The sequence below is a fragment of the Syngnathoides biaculeatus genome, chromosome 5, assembly GCF_019802595.1.
Source record: "Syngnathoides biaculeatus isolate LvHL_M chromosome 5, ASM1980259v1, whole genome shotgun sequence".
Lineage (NCBI taxonomy): Eukaryota > Metazoa > Chordata > Actinopteri > Syngnathiformes > Syngnathidae > Syngnathoides > Syngnathoides biaculeatus.
This window is the reverse complement of record NC_084644.1, coordinates 17,767,447-17,780,589: the sequence shown is the minus strand read 5'-3', so window position 1 is coordinate 17,780,589 and position 13,143 is coordinate 17,767,447. Positions and strand designations below refer to the sequence as shown.

The 13,143-nt window shown below is 39.8% G+C and overlaps 1 protein-coding gene across 8 annotated transcripts in view; it reads left to right on the top strand.

The window, feature by feature from the left end:
- LOC133500420 (intermembrane lipid transfer protein VPS13B-like) overlaps positions 1-13,143 on the top strand; it is a 506,059-nt gene that overhangs the window by 208,977 nt on the left and 283,939 nt on the right. For all 8 annotated transcript variants that reach the window (XR_009794884.1, XR_009794885.1, XM_061819054.1 and 5 more), the window contains exon 22: positions 5,502-5,635. Coding sequence is in view for 6 of the 8 variants with exons in the window: in XM_061819054.1 (XP_061675038.1) it covers positions 5,502-5,635 (134 nt within the window). In the remaining 2 variants the exon portion in view is untranslated. The remainder of the gene's footprint in view (positions 1-5,501; positions 5,636-13,143) is intronic.

Here is a 13,143-nt window from a genome sequence, read left to right as displayed (position 1 = left end):
CTATATGTTCCTCCCTCTTTTGGAAATAAGTGTTCACTACAGCCATCTCCATCCTTTTTGCAAAGTCCACCACCATCTGCCCTTCAAAGTTCCTTTCCTGGATGCCGTACTTACCCATCACTTCTTCATCGCCCCTGTTTCCTTTACCAATATGTCCATTACAATCTGCACCAATCACAACTCTCTCGCTGTCTGGGATGCTCAGAACTACTTCATCTAGTTCCTTCCAGAATTTCTCTTTCAACTCTAGGTCACATCCTACCTGTGGTGCATAGCCGCTAACCACATTATACATAACACCCTCAATTTCAAATTTTAGTCTCATCACTCGATCTGATACGCTTTTCACCTCCAAGACATTCTTAGCCAGCTCTTCCTTTAAAATAACCCCTACTCCATTTCTCTTCCCATATACTCCGTGGTAGAATAATTTAAACCCTGCTCCCAAACTTCTAGCCTTACTACCTTTCCACCTGCTCTCTTGGATGCACAGAATATCAACCTTTCTCCTAATCATCATGTCAACCAACTCCTGAGCTTTTCCTGTCATAGTCCCAACATTCAAAGTCCCTACACTCAGTTGTAGGCTCTGTGCATTCCTCTTTTTCTTCTGACGCTGGATCCGGTTTCCTCCTCTTCTTTGTCTTCGACCCACAGTAGCTGAATTTCCACCGACGCCCTGCAGGTTAGCAGTGCCGGGGGCGGGCGTTGTTAACCCGGGCCACGACCGATCCGGTATGGGATTCTTTAGATGAACGCTCATATTTGTTTGGCACAGTTTTTACGCCGGATGCCCTTCCTGACGCAACCCTCTGCATTTATCCGGGCTTGGGACCGGCCGACAGATTGCACTGGTTTGTGCCCCCATAGGACTGCATTGTGAAATGTGGAGTGATAGATGGATTATCAACTCTAAATGGATTATCACTGTGGTGTGCATTCCACTTTCCTCTTCTCCCCACAACTCCTTAAACCGTGGTGCTGCTCCACTTCTTCCCATGAACAAGTCTGTAACATTTTTGCACTGGTTTGTGCCCCCATAGGGCTGCATTCTTAGCCCTTCTTTTAGCAACACCCTTGAATCCAAATCCAGCAGGTATAACTGATTGAAAATTGACCATAGCACTAAGAGCCTGACCAGTTATGGTAGTAAGAGCCATATGTTTAATCGTAACAAGAGTAAACCTTCACGACATCATGTACATTCCATTGGGCTCCAGTCCGCCAGACTAGAATCACATTTTCATGTCAGTGGTGATTGTGCTGTAATAAATGGTCATCAGGGACATCTGATTCTGATGCCTCCCGGACGCTTCCCTGGTGAGGTGTTCTGGGAACATCTCACCGGAAAGAGACCCCGGGGACGACCCAGGACATGCTGGAGATACTATGTCTCTTGGCTGGCTTGGGAATGCCTCGGGATCCCTCCAGAAGAGCTGGAATAAGTGGCTGGGGAAAGGGAAATCTGGGGATCCCTACTGCAGCTACTTCTACCACGACCCGACCTGGAAAAGCGGTAGAAAATGGATGATGAATGTTATGTAATTATTTACTTTTCCCCTCTAAAAACATTCTACTGTTGGACTGATAAAGTCTGATTCTCAATAAAGTTAAATTATAATACTAAGAAACCACAGCAAAAGCCTAAAATCTCCACTGTGACACAGTAAAACTGTTCCGGCATAAAAGGAATACAGATACTCCTTGACCGAAAACCCAAACAAGACTAAAAAACAAAACAAAACAAATGTTACCCCAATGCAAATTGGCTTAAAATAGTAAACACATGAAAAGAATGGAAATCTGTGCACAAGAACTAAGGTTATATAATTGTTTGTTTTTATTTTGTTTAATTAAATCTCTATCCTCAGATCAGCAATGTAGATGTCACAAAAAATAATTGTTGAATACAGTTAATGACATTTACATTTTAAAACATCTTTTTAACTAAATCAAATTTGTCATTTTGAATGTATTTGAAACAGTACATCCCACCAGTCATTACTTTTTGTCATCATTGAACTATTTGTAGAAAATATGGTAAACAAACTGAAAAAAGCCTCAATGAATTCTTGTGTTGCAGGGACAAACATAGTTTGATATATGCAACCAGTGCACGCAGACATCACATGTAAACGTGGGGAATGAGAATTAATGAGAAATGTGCAGTTATTGGCATTACTTTGTTTATCCTTTGATGGTGACACCCTGTAAACTTAGTGTAGTCCTACACGCACTGATTTTCTGAGACGTTGAGCTCCTAAGACCACCTATGTTTGTCAATCCTTTACAGTATGTAAAACAAAACCCTTTTTTTTATATTGGCAAAGAGAACCTGCCAGCCGCTATCAGCCATGAACTTTCAGTGAAACTTGAGAGGCTAAGGTTTCGCGATGACATTTTATTCTTTCACCGCTGAAGAGGTACACTTTTTTTTTAACTTGTATGCGTACATTTCATCTCAGAAAACACAACATAAATTAAAACTTATCATGCATTCAAATGACATAGTTGCTCATGATTCCCTTGTAATAGGCAGTTATTCAAGACATGATGATTTTGGCACCCAGTTTAGACCCCCACACCTGTGAATTTAGCATCACTTGCATAGTCATTACCAGGGTCCAAAAAATTTATGTTTTTGAATCAAGTTGTCTAGTTGATGGAAAAAAAAAATCATCTGGCCAAGCATATTTGTACTGACCAAATTGTTCAATCATTTTACATAGGATTGTACAATATGTCAAAAAATATCATTGTGATCATGGCATGTGTACACAGTATGTGAACAGCCCCACATATTTCTATGATTATGGTATTATTTTTATGCAAACGGGCTCTCAGAACACCATTAAAGAGCAGCAATAAGATAAAAGAGACAAAATCGTTTTACTTAAGAGCCATAAAATCTGGCATACCTTTTGCTGACACAGTCCTTGTGTCACAGCATTGCGCCCTCCGTGGGATTATACAGTGCAGCCAGTGTTGAAAAATATAACACAAATTTGAAGGCCCAAGTGTTTTTTGAGGTACAAGATGCAAAATTGTTGTCCGATTTTGATGGCACCTACACATATGGCACATTGGGTAGTTATTGCATTGTTTCAGGTTGCTTTGGAGACGCCGCCATCCAACAAATGTGTACTTTCGGACCTCTGTCACTGAGGTGATGGCAGGGTGCTGAGGACCCAGCAGGGTCCCAGGACAGCAGAGTCTACAAGGGATGCAAGCTGAGTAGCCGCAGTTTCGTTTTACTCCCGCTACTTGCAAACGCAAGGGGAGCAGGAAAAAGGATGTATATGCTATTATAAAGCACATTCATGTCATGTCATGTTAGAGCGAGCTCTGCTCCAGTATCACTGGCTCCAAGAAACAAGCCACTGCATACTGATTGGCGCATACATGTTTGTGTACATGAGTGCCAACATTTACTCGCCATGTTGAGTCTCGCTCTGAGATTCTCTGACCAAACATTTTAGTTGCATTTGGCTCCTGGCAAATGTTAATTTCAGACCCTGCCCTGTTATAAGCAAGTGACTTTACAGGTTAAGTTCCTGCAAAATTGTTCAGTGCCTAAATGATATATACATATTTTGCGTGGCTGATCCATTTGGCTGTTTTATTGATGTATAGATAAGTGGTATTTTAGGACGCAGGGATTTCTGTGACATCAACACTGTTTATTGACGAATGTGGGCTAAAGCTGCTGAGTAAGGCATGCCTAAATCATGGAATGTCTCAATGTGTCTTCAAAGAAAACTCTTGTTGATCTCTGACACCCTGATGACTTTAACATGCAAAGATGTCAGGGTAGTCTGGTAAAAAGGGTGTTCTGCCTCTGTATGTCCCTCTCATCAACTCGGTTTCTGACTCTTTACTAAACCTTTCTCATCCCTTGTTTCTCCTCTCACATTTTTCCCACAGTGAGTGCGCCTTAAACTCTTATGATGTATTCTAAGATTCTTTCGACCTGTGAAATATGAGGGGTTGTCGCTGCTGTTCAGCATAAATGTCTGCACAATCTGCTTTCGTCTGGACCACAGCAGCCGAACCAGGATGTGTCATTTCTAGCTATTACTGTCTTTTTTTGACTATGCGCGTGTGTGTGTGTCCATGATATATGTGTACACTTTCCCAGTTGAAGAAGTAGACAATACTGTCCAGTTAAATGGGTTTGTACTCAAAGATCTTACATTTTCTCATTAATTGCATCCATCCATTCAACCATTTTATATGCAGTCATATCTCAAACTCTGATCACTAGCCATGGACAGACTGAATTTGTTCAACTTTGAAATAAAAAAAAAACCATTGGGAATCATTTCTTACTGAGTCCAAAATATTGTCGTCGTAAAACATTTATTTCCTCTACAATATATGTTTTAAGAGACAATTTAATGTTTGTGTCATACAAATATCAGCAGGTGTTAAACACGCCAATAATACTCTGTAAGAAACAGTCAATCACAGTAAATGGCTGCACAGTTTTTGCAAAAGGTTGCTAAATAGTCTTTCTGTGATACAGTCAAGGTAATGTGACTGTAATAAATTAGGAATAACACCATCCATTCATCCATTTTCTTAGCCGCTTATCCTCACGTTACACGGGATCGCGGGAGTGCTGAGGCCTACTCCACCTGTCATCGGGCAGAAGGCAGTGTACACCCTGAATTGGTTGCCAGCCAATCACAGGGCGCATGGAGACAGACAACAGTCGCACTCACGATCACAACTAGGTGCAATTTAGAGTGTCCAATTAATGTTGCATGTTTTTGGGATGTCTAAGGAAACCAGAGTGCCCGGAGAAAACCTACACGGGCACAGCGAGAACATGCAAACTCCGCACAGGGGAGGCCGGGATTGATCCCGGGTCCTCAGAACTGTGAGGCCAACGCTCTACAGCTGCTCCACCATGCTGCCTGAAGTTACAACATATGAAATCAAACTATAACTAGTAATATTTCTAAAGATTGCTAAATAAAACTTTTTACTTGTCCATATTGTAAACTTGGTCTTTGACTGTTATAGCACTAAAACACATCGTAACTTGACACATTTGTTTGGATACTGACTTTTCACTCCCTTCTGTTGCATTTTTCTTCATCTTTGTCTTTATCTTTGCGGTAGTCTTTTGTGCTAGATTTGGGAAACAGCATTTTAAAACCAAAACTTTTCTGAGGTTGCAAGGCTAACCACGGCCTACGTCATATGTAGTCTATTGGTTTTATTTAATTTACAATTACTAGCTTATGTGCCCTGCGACTTACTGGCTACTCGTTCAGGGTGTAGTCCACCTTTCGCACCGAAGTGGACTGGGATAGGCTCCAGCACTCCCACAACCGCTGTCAGGGTAAGTGGCTTGGAAAAGTTAACAATATAAGTGAACAGTATACATGTATATATACTTTGTTACGACAACAAACTTGCTGATGAATGAATTGAAAACTCTCAAACTGTTGTTTGAATCCAGTGTAATTTGCATTTTTCTTCCTCTTCTCCAGAATCCCGTCCCCTTTCCATTCCTATGAAGGTAATGCCTGACACCAAAGCAGTAGAGTCATCGGGAACGTCAGAGGAACAAATGAAAGAGCTCATTGGCCAGGCATGGGATTCTCTTAAACGCCTAACTCTACAGGTAACAAACCACACTCTGCTATTCTACTGTACGTTTGTAGCATTATGACCAGTGATGGTATAAAATCGTGATTTCACAGTTTTGGGTGCATGACACAAAATTTTCACAGGATTCCATCAGTTTTAGGGAAAAACCAGCACACGCACAGTGTAAACAAGTCACTCAATCGAAAGTGATTTATTTTGCCTGTCTTGCATTGTTTAAAACTAGATATGTTGTTCTGCAGCTGCAGCGCCTCACATTATCTAGAAGAAACAATCACAATTGTCTGGCTTCTGCTGGATGACAAGTTGACATTGTGGTTTGTGTTCAGAGGGGGGTTGAGAGGGGAGAGACTGCTTTATCGGGATAGAACCCACACAAGCACGGGAAGGACATCTTCCTTACAGGAAGCTGAGATTTGAATGGTCAGCCTCACCTTAAATATAGTTTAAAAAAAAAAAAAAGTAAAAGTTGTAAAGACTTAAATTGCTGTGTTGAAGACAAAAACATACTGAACCAATTCTAATAAAATGTTACCTTATGATTATCCTTACCTTGAAAAAAACTTTAGCCCATTTTACCTGCAAGCAACGTAAGCGTTTTCAGTTTATGAGGAAGACTATCATCTTCTGTTAAAGATCCACTTGGAGTTTCACTTTCAGTTTGCTCAGTTTTTTTTCTGTATTGACAGTGTCTTCGGGTGGGCTTATTTGAATTTTCATTTTATTTGATGTGCCACGCTATGCTGACGCCAACCCTGCCTGTAAACTTAATTCGTCAAAATGTGATGGACCGGTAGGAAACATACTGTCATCCGTGGTGAAATGTGGACCAAACTCAACTGCATCTCAGGAAGTTATCGGCCCATTATATCCACAGACCGTCACGGCTACTGGGATAGACTCTTAGAAAAAAAAAATGGCAAAATTGCACCATGGACTACATTTTGGGCAAACAGAGCTCCTTTGGTCCCAGGCATGTAATATGAATGTAACCTAAATAACTGAATGTATTTTACCTGTGGTTGCCAGATTCATTGCGTTCGTTCTGATGTGTTGCCAGATCCGTTTTTTTGGTGCTTTTTTTTTGGGGTCGGAATGCCTTGCAGTGGTGGAGAATATAGTGTTTTTATTCAATTTTGAATGAGTTTATAAAAGATAGAAGCAATTTCTCATCCGATTTATAGAAAAGATGTGAGAAGACTTTTAGTATTAAAATGGCTTTTTAGGTGAGTCTAAACAATGTAATTGCAAGTTAATGTTAAATGTATAGAAAGAGCCAATGATGCAAATCCAACAGGATTTACCAATTCCATTTAATTCTCATTACTGGGACCAAACAAACATGAAAGAGTGAATGACGTCTGTAAATTTGGAGGGAAAAAAACCCTACAATTACGCAGGTCTCATGTCAAGCCATTAAGCTGTTTACAGTACATCCTCAAAAGTTAACTCAACCTTCTAATAGTTTGCCGAGCCCATCATTACCTTCACTTTCCTCTGTCCCCTTTGGCTGTACAACTGGGACCACACCGAGCACAGGAGTTATTGGAAAACAGCCTACATCGTTAACATGGAGGTAGAACTGAACCAAACCGACAACCTTGACAGCTTGTACCCTAAGCCACCATTATCTCAAAAGACAAAAATAGAATACCTTTTGGATTAGTGCATGCAGCAATTGGTTTGTTGCATCTTTTACAAGAGAGTACCAAAAAAATACCTTGAAAAGAAAATTGTGTTTATCTATTTGAAAAAGTGTTTGGTTTTTTTTCACTGCAGCTTTTGAGAACCATTAATTTTGTTAAATATAAGGGCATTTGACAGCTGGTTATGATGTACAGACGGCTATAAATATTGGCACAATGGTCATCTATATCGCTGTAGACATCACCACAATAGATTTTAAATGAAAGGAACACAATATGCTTTAACAGCAAATTTTCAACTATAATTTGATTATCAAATCAGACGAAGAATGTAGGAACTACAACAGTTGGTTTCAATGTGCTTCCCCTTTTTTTAAGGGACAGAAGGTAATGGGACCGATTAATAATCAAAAATCAAAGTTTCACTGTTTAATACTTGATGGCAAATCCTTTGAAATGAATTTCAAGCTAAAGATTGCAATGCATAATCACTGCCAGACGTTGGATTTCATCTCTGGTGATGCAACTTCCTTCAGTTCCTTCTTGTTCTTGGTGCATTTTCTCATGATTTTTATCTACTGCAAGTGAAATCCATTCTTGCACTATGCTTCATGTCATTTTCCATTTTGCACCGTGAAATGTTGTCGAAGCCTCAACACCGGTTATTGTCATTTTTATAACAAAATGATGACAAAATGTGTAAATTGTACATTTGTAATATTTTTAGATTAGCTTTGTCCTGGTCTCCTGCGAGCTCTCTTATTCGTCACCTAAGATAGTACTTGAATCAGTATTTCTGAATGTGGAAGTTCGTTACACATAACCCCTTTTCGCCAACTGATTGTGTCAATTGGGAGAGGTTTGAGTTTATTTCCTCTGGTTGAGCTAAGAGCTTTTGCAACAGTATCTTTTCTTCTAGCTGTGAAATGGTGGGAGTGGACCAGCTTTACAGGGCATGTAATACATGGGCATGTAATACTACACAATGTTGTGTTTTCGGTTTGTTTGTGTGTGAATGCGCGTGCGTGTGTGTGCGCGCGGGCGTGTTTGTGTGTGTCTGCGTGAGTGTGTTTGTGTACGGTCCTTACATGTACCATTTAAAAAAAAAAAAAAAAAAAAAACTACACGTTACCTTGCCTTATGTGGTGAGTGGGTTTACATATAAAAGGTGATGGTTCAGCCATGGCTCCCTGGGTTGTCCTCTGATTTTGAGCAGTGCAGTTGAGCTGGGGGACACCACGGAATCCCTTGGAGGTAAGTATTCTGTTAGCGAGACCCTTCTCATGTGGGCCACTGCGCCCATCATCTCCTTTTGGCTAGATGGACTGTGGTTATCCATCCCCATGGTACTGGCACCTCAATTCCAGGACATCTTTGACATTTATTGTGCATCCAAGACAGTTTAAATTCACTTACATGTCTCCACAGACATACTAATGGGCCTCAGTTGCTTCTTGTGAGGCCACTCCCTACAACTGCGATGCTGTAATCAACTCTTCTGACTTGATGTCCCCTCACTTGCACTCCATTTCTACAGATTTTTAAAATGCACATAGCTACTTCCACCACACTCCAGGTCAGCGATCTTTGTCCTCCTTTTTTCCCCTCTTGTCCATCCTGTTCTGCTGTAACTAGCTGATATCTCGGAAGGGATAATGGATGCAGTTTGGAATTTTTTTTTTAATTTGGAAAGTTGCACCAATAACTAGTCTGTAAATTAAACATTTCACATAAAACTGAGATTTATCTTGTTCCTTTCAATAATAGACTGTTGGTCTATATTCTGTAGTACCCTGGAATAGGATTTTGTTTTTATTTGTGACTGAATGTGAAGCTTCTTCTTCAAAGTGCAATGCTAATTTCACTTTTATTTTATTCAGTCAAGATTAACTAAATGTAGGTTGTTTGCATCATTATTTTTTGCTTCAGCACTGATACACCATAAGACGATGTTATTACTTTAGTTGGTTTGGACCACTGCTGGATGAGATTTATATTCATATGAACAGATACCATGTTGGAATACTTATACTCATTTTGGGAATGCATTTTTTTTCCTTCTTAAAGCATTGGCAAGGTATCGGATTGGAACTCACCATCAGAAGATAAATGAAAAAAAACAAGTGACTCGGACTCAAACACGGGTGCAAAAAAAAACATGATTTGGCAATCCCTATAAAAAAAAAAACTGTGACAGGGATGTCAATTCCTTATTTATTGATTGATTTATTGCAACTCTGACAGGCCCAGTTTCCTACTAAACTGTATGGATATATTTCTGCTTGAATGCCACTGCACAACCTTAATTCGATTACTGGTGATGTCTCTCATTATGCGTAGTGGATGAGACATTCAGCCAAATCCAAGAATACGTTTTTAGCCTAGATTTATTTTACAGGCCATTCCAATGTACAGTATTTAAGTGCATTTTCTTTTAATCAGTTAAATTATACATTTGAATCTAATTGTCTATATGTTCCACATGTTGGGAGAAAAAAGTACACAACTGATCTATAGTGTTGGGGAAAATTTTGTGTGTTTGACAAGCATTTCCATACTCTGCCACACCAGGCACTGGCACACGCATAACCACACCGAATTATTTGTGGAAAAGTATGTTGCTGAGTGAACAAGCACACACCTCATTTAGTTGTGTGTGTATATCACAGGAGACTATACAGTATTTTGGCTATACAGTTATGTCTCTGATGCACCAATTTTTTACATCTCCAGCTTCTGTATAAGCCTGAACCAGATAAATGGTATGGCTGGATGTTTTGATAGATGAATGGACTGTGAGTAGTAAGTAAGTAAGTAAGTTTCTTTCGGCTTGTCCCTTTCGGGGTCACCACAGCGTGTCATCTCAGATGAATGCACATATATGTTTGGCATGAGTAGAATCACAAAAAAAAATTGACTTTATAGTTAAAATAGGCTTTACAGTTAGAGAAGCAAGTTACTCCCTTGACGGACCTTTTAATGACATGACTGATACATTCTGTTGACATGTACACATTAGTTGAATTACCACAAGGGTTTGTCTTCATAGATTAGATAAGAATTCTCGCCTCGTTACAGTTTCCATATCCAGTTTGTGAAATTCAATCTTTAGCCAAACTGTTTACCTTTGCAAAGCAAGATAAAAATATCTTTCCTTTGTTTGTTTCGCAACTGGGACTTTACAGTTTATCTATTATATCACCAGATTTTTGGAGTCTGTCTTGTGTTAAATTATGCCTAAATGCAATTACAGTATATTTTTGATGACCAGTTCTGTATTTTTACATAAAACTGCCTACACATTTTGAGCCTGTAGATGTCAACATTGTGGAATTAATTTTTATTCTCAAGAGAGAGGCTTTCTTTTTTTTTTTTTTTTTAAACGATGTTTACTTGAGAATTTCCCAAATGTTCATCTCATGCCTGCCTATTCCTCCCTTGGTTTCTTTCCTTTCATCTCTTATACTTTTTCATGTTTGCTCACAGAGGACACCGATGTTCCCACCCATGATAATAGTTGCTTGTGATCAGGACTGTTAATTCATCTTGGGAATTTACCAATAATTCCTTCTATATAACACATGAATGTGTTCAATGTTGGCAAAGCAGCATGTTGAACCCAAAACTAAAATGGGATTTACTTCAACAAAAGACTGTTGCCATAGAAAAATGTAGTAACTGTGCTCCTTGCAGCTGGTATTCATTAATGAGTAGGATTTTTATTTATGGACAAAATGCAGAGGCATCAAAGGTAAAGTAATGAAAATGAGAAGGAAGTTGAGATGATAGGAAGGATTAACATACACTGTGGTGACTTTTAAGGATGAAGTCGATGGAGAGATAGAAGTGGACTGTACTGTGTTTTTGGTGTTGCTCCGATTGAGCAAGTCGGATGTTTTCCATGAACAGGATTTGACCCTCAGCTGGAACATTTTCTGCAGGCCCATTACTTCATCTTCTACAACATCCCTCCATTTTATCATCCCTGAATTCAACATCTCATCGTCATCATCAAGAAAATCTTAGTTTCTAAAAGATTTGTAATCATAATAAATAGCACTTTGAAACATTTGAATGATTGCAGAATCAGATGGTCTTAAACGACGAGGATATTTGCTTTTGAATTTATCATTTTAATTTACACACATTTTATTAATTAAAACAAGTGCAATAACAAAATTATAACCAGTGCATATGTACAGTGCCTTGTGAAAGTATTTGGCCCACTTGAACTTTTCAACCTTTCGCCACATTTCAGGCTTCAAACATCTTCTTCTTTTCCTTTTGGCTTGTCCCATTAGGGGTCGCCACAGCGTGTAATTTTTTTCCATCTTAGCCTATCTTCTGCATCTTCCTCTCTAACCCCAACTGCCTTCATCTCTTCCCTCACCACATCCATAAACCTTCTCTTTGGTCTTCCTCTTGCTCTTTTGCCTGGCAGCTCCATCCTCAGCACCCTTCTACCAATATGCTCACTCTCTCGCCTCTGAACATGTCCAAACCATTGAAGTCTGCTCTCTCGAATCGTGTCTCCAAAACATCTAACTTTGGCTGTCCCTCTAATGGGCTCATTTCTAATCCTATCCAACCTACTCACTCCAAGCGAGAACCTCAACATCTTCATTTCTGCTACCTTGAGTTCTGCTTCGTGTTGTTTCTTCAGTGCCACAGTCTCTAATCCATACATCATGGCCGGCCTCACCATTGTTTTGTAAACTTTTTCCTTCATCCTAGCACAGACTCTTCTGTTACATAACACACCAGATACCTTCCGCTAGCTGTTCCAACCTGCTTTGACCCGTTTCTTCACTTCCTTACCATAGTCACCATTGCTCTGGATTGGTGACCCTAAATATTTGAAGTCCTCCACCCTCGCTATCTCTTCTCCCTGTAGCCTCACTCTTCCCCCTCTACTTTTCTCATTCACGCACATATATTCTGTTTTACTTCGGCTAATCTTCATTCCTCTCCTTTCCAGTGCATGTCTCCATCTTTCCAATTGTTCCTCTGCATGCTCCCTGCTTTCACTGCATATGACAATATCATCTGCGAACATCATGGTCCAAGGGGATTCCAGTCTAACCTCATCTGTCAGCCTATCCATTACCACTGCAAACAGGAAGGGGCTCAGAGCTGATCCCTGATGCAGTTCCACCTCAAATTATTCTGACACACCTACGGCATATCTCACCATTGTTCTGCTGCCCTCATACATGTCCTGTACTATTTTAACATACTTTTCTGCCACACCAGACTTACGCATGCAGTACCACAGTTCCTCTCTTGGTACTCTGTCATAAGCTTTCTCTAGATCCACAAAGACACAATGTAGCTCCTTCTGACCTTTTCTGTACTTTTCCACTAGTATCCTCAAGGCAAATAATGCATCTTTGGTACTCTTTCTAGGCATGAAACCATACTGTTGCTCGCAGATACTTACTTCTGTCCTGAGTTGAGCCTCCACTACTCTTTCCCATAACTTCATTGTGTGGCTCATCAACTTTATTCATCTATAATTCCCACAGCTCTTAACATCACCTTTGTTCTTAAAACTTTTCCTCCTTTCTTCAGGCATCTTTTTGCCCACTAGTATTCTGTTGAATAAGTTGGTCAAAAACTCCACAGCTATCTCTCCAAATTGCTTCCATACCTCCACTTGTATGCCATCAGGACCAACTGCCTTTCCATTTTTCATCCTTTGTAGTGCCTTTCTGACTTCCCCCTTATTAACCATTGTCATTTCCTGGTCCTTCACACTTGCCTCTTCAACTCTTCCTTCTCTCTCATTTTCTTCATTCCTCAACTTCTCAAAGTATTCTTTCCATCTATTTAGCACACTACTGGCACCAGTCAACACATTTCCATCTCTATTCTTAAT